General features: G+C 39.6%; 1 protein-coding gene across 1 annotated transcript in view; it reads right to left on the reverse strand.

The window, feature by feature from the left end:
• npepps (aminopeptidase puromycin sensitive) overlaps positions 1 to 10,897 on the reverse strand; it is a 50,425-nt gene that overhangs the window by 33,610 nt on the left and 5,918 nt on the right. Inside the window, exons 6-9 of the mRNA XM_014010505.1 lie at positions 7,990 to 8,190; positions 7,685 to 7,781; positions 7,562 to 7,595; positions 316 to 430 (exon numbers count right to left, since the gene is read on the reverse strand). Coding sequence (XP_013865959.1) covers positions 316 to 430; positions 7,562 to 7,595; positions 7,685 to 7,781; positions 7,990 to 8,190 — 447 coding nt within the window. The remainder of the gene's footprint in view (positions 1 to 315; positions 431 to 7,561; positions 7,596 to 7,684; positions 7,782 to 7,989; positions 8,191 to 10,897) is intronic.

Below are 10,897 nucleotides of genomic sequence, written 5' to 3' on the forward strand. Positions count from 1 at the left end.
GTGAATGCCACAAATTCTCCTAAATCACTCGTACGCACAATTTAAGAACAAATCTGTGCGTACGAACGGTTCTTGCATGAGGCCCATTGTTTGTAGTCAACTAATGGACTGTTGACTGTTGCAGCTATAAACCACCACTCAGTGATTCTCCTCTCTGTAAGAAAAAATATTTACTTATTATTGTTAATCTGCAGCTAAAAATCTTCCCTGCATTTTTGTTTTGTTGTGATCCATGATCTTCCAAACCATTTAAAATAATAGTAGGTGCATGAAGATATTTTCCTTTAAAGATAACGGCTGAGTGTTGTTAATTACCATGGTGACCAGGTTTCCGAACCACTGGTGGGCGAGTTCATGTCCAACCACTAAAGCCACCCACTGCTTGGATGATGAGCAGGAGTTCTTTGGGTCGATTAGCAGAGCAGTCTCCCTGAAACAAATTTACTGCAACGTTAAGACAAAGACAGCTGAAGTAAACATATGTTGCTCAACAGCAGGTTTCTCTCCTTGATCCAGTCCTTTTGAGCTGTAAGGATGTGAAGAACTCCCACACACAGGAGGCTGAGAACAATAAATACAGGCATGTGAAAATGACCCTATTAATTCTTGTGTTTTACATATCGGGACATAAAAATGATCCGGGCTTTATCAAGTTCTAAAATTACTTCAATTGAACCTCAAATGTACAAAAACCCAACAAGTTGCAGCATGTCCATATTTATTCAACACAAACGAAGTATGACTGTTTGACTTTGACACTCGTCATGGAGGTTGCCAAGGCCAGTGTTCCTAACAACAATCCACACAGTGTGAGGTTTGTGGACATTTCTATTCTGTGTAACTCTAAAGTTTCCACAACAGGTTTTCCTTCAGGCTGAGGTCTGGACTTACAGCTGATGGCCCCACGTATGACTGTCAAACATGTTGATGTAGAGACGTTCTCCCAAGGACATTTCATACTTTATAGCTGCGTTTCCATTGCAAATGCCGATCTCAGCTAGATGAGAGTCTAAAGTAGGTTGTCGGAGGAGGTCATCTACATAAATAAGGGTTCTCCTTTCATTTGCATCAGGGCAAGCCTTATTTAGGAAGATGTTAAACTGTTGARAACACTGTTTAAATCACGAGATTTTCAGCATTTAACTAGTAACTGAAGACACATAAAACTAACAAACATGGTTGGTTAAAGCCAGCAGCAGCTCATGACTTTTGTCCCCAATAATCCTGTTTCCATCGGAGGGGTCTTAAACAGATCCTGATCAAAGGTGCACCTCACTAGCTACGTTTCCTTTGCAAATGTGCGCAAAACTTTGTTGATGTTTGACTCAGTTAATGTCTAAAAACAGTTTCGCAACTGTGGTGTTTCCATTAAGTAAGAAATGCTATTAAAGTCACGTGTGAATACGCTTGTTCTCACGATAAGTCATTACAAACATGGCAGCAATTGGATGTAAACACATAGCATGTTGCTACCACAACACTAGCGCTCATCATCAGAGGAGACGTTGGCGTCTTTTATCGAGGCTTTCCAGTGACAAGTCCCTACTTTGGAGCGGCTACGTATGCTGTGTTTTTGGGAAATAGTATTCGTTGAGTTTAATACTTTCTTTTACTACTTCTGTGATATTACTACTACTTCTACTTCCTGTTTTCTTCTTCATCTTCTTTTTCACCAGTAGAAACAACCGGTTGTTGATCACGACTCCCATGATGCGAAAAAAGTGTTTCCATTGCAGTTTTGCGAAAAACACCAATTTCGATATGGCCAAAATACCACCTCTTCCTAGCAAAAAACATTTTGTCGAAAAACAACTTTTTTCGAAATTGATGTTTCCATTGAGCAAATTTATTTTTGAAATTCTAATTTGTGCATTTTCATGGTCAATGGAAACGCAGCTTGTGATGAACAACTCCTCCAAATTCTAATTGTCCACATTTCTGATTTTCCGTATTAACCATGCACACTTCAAATTTCTGACCAGTAACACACAAACAAGTTCTGTCCAGTTGATGTGTCGAGAACAAGCTGCAGGAACCAGAACCAGAGCTGTGAGGGGGAAAATCGTGTCTATCTAACCTCACAGCTATGAGGGGAATAATTTTCTCAGTTTTTATGGAGTTTGTAGCAGCCTGAAGTGATGTTGCCAGGTTTCCTTTTGCTATGTATCTATGCAAGTCATATTTGTCCAAACAAGCCAGTCCCTTTATGTTAGATCCAGTATTTTATTTTTATACTTTCTGATCATTGCAGCCATAAGTTTAAACAGACTTGGTGTGTTATCACGTGTTCTCTCTCTAGCATCAACAAAAGCTGGTTACGTTCTGACGTCTGACATAAAAGGTGACACCTCCAGAGGTGTAACCAGGAAGAGATGAACATTATAAGCTCAATTCATTATTATCGTAAGGAGACGTTGTCAGTGTGTTGCAGAGTCTCTGCTCAGAGCAGGGCTTGTGTTTTGTTTTGATTTAGCTCAAGGTCTTACACTGAGGCCTGTTGAGTGCTGTATGAACCTGATTGGAGTCAGAAGATTAAAATAAAGTTTTAACAAGAAATCCAGCTGATTCCTGTTTATTCGGACATACCATTTTGAACAACGCATTTTTCCTACAATTTGGTGACCCCGACGTGATGGATGATTTTGAATAAGCAGAGAACATTGGATTTTATTCTTGGCTGTTGAAGAACCTGAGAAGATTTTTGAAACATCATCTGCTGGGAGCGAGTACAGAACAGCTTCAAGATGCCTCCTTTCTTTTCCAAAGAGGGTTTCTGCCAGCTTCTCCAAAAGGTGACGGTGTTGGAGCTTAAGATTCATCGTCTAGAAGGGTGAAGCTGTTTGGAACTCTCTTGGTGCCAGACCAAAAAATCTCTCAGGAAGGATTCAGCTCTTAGATGACAACAAATGGCCAGAGTTACAGAGAAATGCTTTTTCTCCTCCAGTAAGGAGAAGAAAGCAGCGACAGGCTGGAATGAAAACAACTGATAACGGTCAGAGAAATGAAACAGTCTTTCTTCAAAACAGATTCACACCACTGGAAGAAAATGAGTCTGAACAAAGTTCATTTGCTGACCTCAGAGAGGGACCTGAAACCAGATCCAGATCCAGATCCAGATCCAGCTCAAAGCCAAATCAAGTCCAAAGAGAGACTTTCAAGAATCAAGAAATGCTGATCATCACAGATAAAATGGTGAATGAGATCAGAGGCTTCTGGAACAAGAAAACAGTCAAAGTTCTGAGTTTTGCTAATAAAGTGTCTGACCTCACTGAGAAGATTCTGGAAATCACAGCTGAGTATTCTGCTCTGAAGACGCTCATCATTTATACAGGAAGTGATGAAGTTATGAACCAACAGTCAGAAATCCTGAAGAAGGATTTTCTTCTGCTGCTGAATGCATTTAAAAATCTCAACATCATCAGTGGGCCCGTTCCTACAGCCAGAGGAGGGGCTGAGAGGTTCAGTAGACTGATTGCTTCTCATAACTTTTTGGAAAAGTTCTGTGCTGACCACTCTGTGAGATGTGTGGATAACTTTGGCCTTTTTTGGGGGAGACAACATCTGTTCGAGTCTAATGGACTGACTCTGAATCGATCAGGAGCTGAGCTGTTGGCTTTGAATGTAAAGCAACACCTAAACCAAGTTCATGCTGGAAACAAATAGGAGAGAACAGCTGATATCTGAGGCTGAAGGACAGCTGGAGCAAACTGAGACACCGATGGAACACGACGTACGAATAGATAAGGAGATTGCGGGATGAACTTTAGCTGAACTTACTTCAGCCTGATCTCATCTCCTTTATTTATATGTTTGTTTATTTATTATGTAAATATTAACTTCTTGAACATGGACCTGAGTCCAAATTTCATACCACAAACGTAAACGTGAGCTGGTACGACAGTAAAAAAAAAAAATCTTGAATCCTTGATATTGCATTCCCTGTACATGCTTCCTGGACCTAGGGTTGGGTACGGAAACTCGGTTCCAGTATGGCACCTGGGTGAATATCCACGGTAGTACACAGACCGAAACACAACTCTAATTTCGGTACTTTATTTTGGTGCCTCAAAGAAAGCTGTTAGTTTGCGCCCTCTGGTGTTCACTGTTAACAGTGACAGCCTCGGCCCACAATCTCCACGGACGCTCTGGTACGCGGTTCGACTCAGCATCGGCCCAATGCGCCTCTCCAAGCGTGCTCCACAGCTGCACTGTCTCAGAACCTCCTCTCCGTTGGTTTGGGGAGAAGCGAGTACAGCACGATTTAACGTCTGCAGATTTCTGCCCGTGGATTAACTCACTTGGATTGACTGAGAGCAAATTTCCTCCTGGAGAGCTGCTTTTATTTAATATGAGCGCGCGGCGCGATACGACAACGTGGTGAAATAAAACTGCCTTTTTGGGAAAGTCAGAACTTGTAAACACTTCCTGGAGAGAGGTGAAGGAGACGAAGATGAGCAGATCACGGGAGGTTTTCAACAAACTGGCCTCCCATGGTTACACAAGCACTTAGCTAAACAGCACCGTGATAATAAATAAATAAATAAATAAATAAATAAATAAATAAATAAATAAAAGTTAAGTCTGAACGGTAAGATAACAATGGCTTTTTTATTTTATTGTTATTTATAACACAACAGCTGAAGCTGCTGCAGACGGTCCGCACATTATCACACTCACTGTGTGGAGACATGCGGACACTGAGCAGAACCTACCTGACCCAAAGTGAATCGAGTAGAACCGAGTTCATGGAGAGGGGCTGAACAGGTGCCGCTGCAGTTAACAGTTATATATTATAGTCGAGATGTCGAAAGCAAAATGGTCCAAAGTGTGGTGTCACTTTACAAAATAAGATGCAGAAACTTCCACCTAATATTTGGTGCAAAGACAAATTATTAATGGTTTTAACTAAACATGTTGGTCAAGTTCAAGTTTGACTTTGACTCAGAAATGGTGATTGCTTCATAAAACTGTATGAGTGTGTGTTTGTTTTATTTATTTATTTTTAAAGTAACGATTTAAATACCGTTTAGGAACTGGTATCATTTTGAAAGTATCGAAATAAACCCTTTCAATACCCAACCCTACCTGGACGTCCTCTGTGTTTCACACTGGACCTTAGCCAGAGTGGACGGTGCAAACGAACGGCTACGAAATGCACAGCGGAGCGGAATCACATCTAGTGTAAATTAGAAGTCAGAACAATGCCAGCACACCTTCTCAGGAGTAGACTTTATCCTTTCATGCAAGGCTCGCATGAAGGTTCAGAGGCGGAGTGTCAGTCCCCCCTCACTGCTTCCATGAGTTTTCTGAATGGACCGAGGTGGTCAGAACTAGGGATTGATATCGTTGACATCTGAATCAATTCAGTACCAATATCCAGTACCTGGGAATCAGTATCATTACTCAACGGTACCAATTTTCGGTACTTTGTATGTGTTGATTTTTAATAATAAACTTAATTTTTGTTATTTAACATATTTCTCAATATATAAAGTTTAAAAAATATCAAGACAACATCCAACTCTTTGTATTGTAACATCAATTGTTTAACTGATTTCTTTGAGGTGAAAACTCTTGAAAACAACAAGACTGTTTTGTCTTATTACACAAAATAATATCCAGCTCCACGCGTTTCTATTGATGTCATTTCCCCGCTAGAAAAATTGTGTGATGGAGGTCCATGGAAGGCAAATAAGTTTAAATCAAATAAGCAAAAGAGGATGGAGTTAAAATAAATAAAAGGTATTCAAGCTACGTTTTGAGCATCCAAAACCTGTCCAACGCTTCAAGTTGATTGCTTGTGCTCTTTCAGGTCAGACATGTTCAGACTGTCAGGAAGCACTTCTGTTGTTTTCCTCTGCCGGTCTCTGTTTAATGGTGGATGATATAAAGAAAGTGGCGGTATTTTATACTTTGAGCAAGCAAACTTTGTGTTCAGGAGATGAATTAATCCACCAGATAATTCAGAGGCGGTCTGTTCAGTGAGTTTCACTCCAGGAGCTGCGAGGCTTTCAAGCTACGTTCAGACTGAACTCTGTTTACTGAACCAGCGGCTGCTGATGTCATTATGCTCTTGCGTGATGCTGCGTTCAGGACAAGTATGGAAAACCCACCACTCCTACTCCAATATGGTCACAATTGCCCCTTTTCTACTAGTGCCACTTAGTGTAGTGTCGGTACAGTCGGTGTCAAAACGGGTCAGTTCGGGTGCTTTTCCATCGACGTTCCAGTCCGGTTCCAGTGGGTGTGTTTTGGGTGGTTGGTGGAGGTGGTTTTTGGGTTTTTCGAAGAAAAAGTTACTGCGCAAAATTAGAGATGGAAACACATATGCTGAATAAGTTCTGAAATTTAAAAAATTAGCTAAAAATTTGAATTAAAATTGGATGGAAACACAACTAATGTCACTGCTACAATTGAAAAAAAATGGCTCCTTGAGCTGTTGTTGTAAAGGCAGCTCAGATGCAACCAGTGACTCCACCCCCTAGCCAATCAGTGACGAACAGTGTTCTGATGTCGCATTTTGGTGTCGACTGGGACCGCTTGGAACCACAACGAAGTAGGTACTTAAAAAAGGGCTAGTTCCATGAATCTGACCTAATGTAAATGGCTTGGAACCGTACCGACACTACACTAAGTGGTACTAGTGGAAAAGGGGCAAATGATGCATTTAGGTACTGAAACATGGTACAGTTTGATGTTATATGAATAGGTTCTCGATAGCATCAACAGAATTCGGTCGGTACTTATAAAAGTATCGAATTCTGTACCCATCCCTAGTCAGAACACGCGTCAGTAACGATACGGGGCGTCTTCTGAAAGAGTCTTTGGTTAGCTGTTGTGAAGTGGTTTCTCTTCACCATGGAAATGATCCTGCACCAATCATCCACCACTGTTGTCTTCTGTGGGCATCCAGGTCTTTTTGCATTGATGAGTTCACCAGTGCTTGTTTTCTTTCTCCTCAGGATGTACCTGTAGAACTGTAGATTTTGCCCATCCTAATATTCTAGCAATTTATGTTATTTTTTGTCTTGTTTTGTTTTCACAGCTTAAGAACGGCTTGTTTCATCTGCACAGAGAGCTCTTTTGACTGTTTTCTTCCAAATGCAAGCAGCACACCTCAAATCAACTCCAGGCCTGTCTGCTTCATTGAGAATGACATACTGAAGGGATTGCCCACACCTGCCCATGAAATAGCCTTTAAGTCAATTGTCCAATTATTTTTGGTCCATTTAAATACAAGGTGGGCACATGTTAAGGAGCTGAAACTCCAAAACCCTTCATCCAGTTTTAACGTAGATACCCTCAAATAAAAGCTGAACATCTGGACATTATGTCCATGTCACTTATTCAACTATAACTTGAATATGTTTCAGGAAACAGGTAAAAAATAAACTAACTTTGTGGCAGTGGCCTAATAGATATGGACCGAACTGTATTTGTTCATTTATTGCAAGTCATACAGTCATTGCATTACTTCGTACTGTTATCTAACTGTTACGCAGCACTTCTACGCAGTTTCAAAAGTTCTACAAACTCAGGTTTCAAGCTTTTTTCTTTTTACCTGTAGGTAACAAGGCCCCAGTTTTCCATGGCACCTAAATGGGAAAGAATATATACAAGTCAAGAAATATCTGGCCTTTCTGACAGAGAATCTTTAATATGGAATATTAATGGAGATACCCACCAGCAGCAAAATCAGCAATAGCTATGAGATCAATTTTAGGCAATGGATAAGGAACACTGAAGTAATCTTTGTAGAAAGGTAAAGTCTTTGTTGCAACCTAAAAAAAAACCGTAAATGTCAGAATAAAGTTTGTCTAGTGGATCCAACGGACTGAAAACAAAGGTCCCATCATACCAACAGAACGTCTTTTTAATTTATAATGATCTATCATCAGTTAATGAAACATATTTTTTGCAAGTACAAAATAATATTTTGAACACAATATCGTGGTCTGTCAGTTTAGATCATTTCATCAATATTCTCACCTCCAGTGCAAATTTCCCTTGTTCTGCCTTCCCGACTGGCGTGTAGACGCGTACCGTTACACCATCCGTTGACTGGCTCTCCACGTGGTCATATTCACCGATGACAAAAGCTACAAGGTATGTGGACATGATGGGTGTGGTGGCAAACTTTACTTCCACAAGGTTTTCATCCTCTGGGTAGGGTTTTCGATCAATCACATTCTAAGAAAATAAAACGGAGAACAATGACTCAGCAAAAAGAAATGGCTTGGATGAGAAAACAGCAACAAGGTGAACAGCTGTAACATGCAAACATGACAGGTGTGGATTATGCTCCTGCTACGAGCTGCTGTTAGCGTCACTACCCCATGAGAAACTCTTCCTGATTCTAAAACCACTTTAAATGGTATCTACTGAAGGTAAACGATAAATCTGCACAAACCAGCTTATACTGTTTCCCCTTTCAAAACAGCCCACTGAACTGAATGCTAAAATAAATTCAAATGATAATCAGATCATTTTTACTGTTCACTGAGCCATTGCTGCTCCTGATGATGACCCATAAAAAAATTGACCTTGGCTGGCTCTTTGTGAGGGCTGCATAAGCATATTAAGGACACAGAGGGCTGCACATTGCATATATGAGGTGTGATAGGGCTACAAGGGTAAACTATCAGCAGTGAGGTTGTGGTGGTTGATAATTATAAAAGCAGTGTATTGAGGACCTAGATGAGAGTGTGAGGGAGCGTGGTGGCCAACTTCTCCATGATGTGGGCCCTCATGTGTCAATATGTCCTTGTTGTTCCGAGTTTGGAAGAGGACTGGTAATAACATTTCTGATAGATCAAAAACACAACCTACCACAGATGGTAGTGTTGATCTTTTAGCACAGGTCCCTGAATTCTGAATAGGGCTGCCATGATTAGTCCACTAGTTGACAACTAATCGACTATTAAAACAGTCAACAACTAATTTAATAGTTGATTAGTTGTTTTTTTTCTTCTGTTTTTTTTTTACTGAGTTTTTCTCTCCAAACTGCTTTGACACCTTCCACTGCCACATCTACCTTTCTGTCCTTGACACACATGCACCGTAGTGGTAACTGGGGTAGGCTATGGACGTCACAAGACATTACACAGACAGGCTCTGGTGTCATGGGTACCTGGCAATGGAGCTCAAAAGTGTGGGATCATTTTAAGAAAATGAAAGAYAAACCTGTGCAATATCTGCAGAGCAGAACTTACCTTCCACAGCAATTATTTTTAGTTAGCATATAGCTAAAATCTAACCATGGTTATATAATAGCAGCTGCATTCCGGTGTGATAAGCTCTTGGTTTTATATTCAATTAACGTATGATCCGATTAGTCGACTAATTGAAAAAATAATCGGTGATTAATCGATTATAAAAATAATAGTTTGTGGCAGCCCTAGTTCTTAATCTAATTTTGTGGATCATTAGTCAGATTGGAGTGTGTGCGTGAAAATAAACCACACATTCCTTTGCATTGTTGATATCCATTTATTTTATCCCACTAAAATGAAACTGTTAAAAAGAAGGTTCATTTTGAAGACCCTATTTTTTATTTTTACTCAAACTGCAGTTTAATTTTAAAATTAAAGCCACATGTTGGACAGACAGATGACTGAGATTATTACTAAACCTTATTTGCACGTAAAGACGATTTTTTGTGGCAGTGAATTTGGACTGAAACGACATCTTATATACCCTCTAAGTATATTTTATGTTTTGGTATGTGAATAATACATGTTATCAAAAAATGTGTCCCGTTTGAGAATTTAAACATGCCAAGGCTACTGCCAGTTTAAAAAGAAATATCAAGTCACTTTATCTGGCATTTATCTCTTGCATTACTTGGCAAACTTGGGTCAAGAAGCCCGTATCTATTGTACGGCTGCCACAAACGATTATTTTAATAGTCGACTAATCACCGATTATTTTTTCGATTAGTCGACTAAAAAAAAAAACTAATCGACTATTAAATTAGTCACCTACTATTGTAATAGTCGATTAGTCATCGACAAGTCGACTAATCATGGCAGCCCTAATCAGTTGACTGGCTGCAGGATTGGTGCATGCTTCAATCCCAAACACTTCCTGGAAGCTGATTGGCTCGTTGGTTGAAATGTGAATAAATCACAAGGCTCCGAGCAAATATAAACTTCCTGTTTTGTGTTAGTAACCACAAATTCTACAGACGCACTGAGCTTTAAAAAACTTGACACACATGCAGTTTAATCACTGAATCAGGTGTGTTGGACAAAAACCAAGCAGCTCTCGAGGAACAGGGTTAGACACTTTTGTACTAAAGCATTTATTTTTTATCTCTTACTACTTTACTTTTTACTTGTTTAACAAATTGCCAAAGACAACTGACTTGTTTAATTCTTGAATCCACCATTACTTCAGAAAACCCATCACAAACTGAAACCCTCTGAGCACATGACAAATACTTTCTCCAACCATCAACAGCAAACTGTCAAACCTTAACCACAAACACACTCCWAATGTTTGTATTCATACACTGTCAACCTCAAGTCTTAGAATAAATAAAGTCTTCCACTAAACCATCACAGAACATAAATTGTACAAGATATTCATTCAAAACCAATAATTTGAGGTAACACCTTCATCTTCGGAATTAAGCTCCAACAACACAAAAACATATTTTCAACACTAAGCTTTAAAGGGATCCCTGATTAGTTGTAACATTAGACTCTATTTAATAAACATATATTTTAACTGTAAAATAAAAACAGTAAAAATAATGTAGGCTGTTTAGTTTTAATAATTTTCAGTAAAATATTTTAACATGGACAGAGCTGTTTTATTTACACACAAAGCATTCTGGGTAATTGATGACGTGGATAGGTCCTCGGTGCGAGGCTGCTAGCGAGCTATATCCACC

This window comes from Austrofundulus limnaeus, unplaced genomic scaffold (genome assembly GCF_001266775.1).
Source record: "Austrofundulus limnaeus strain Quisiro unplaced genomic scaffold, Austrofundulus_limnaeus-1.0 Scaffold70, whole genome shotgun sequence".
Classification (NCBI taxonomy): domain Eukaryota; kingdom Metazoa; phylum Chordata; class Actinopteri; order Cyprinodontiformes; family Rivulidae; genus Austrofundulus; species Austrofundulus limnaeus.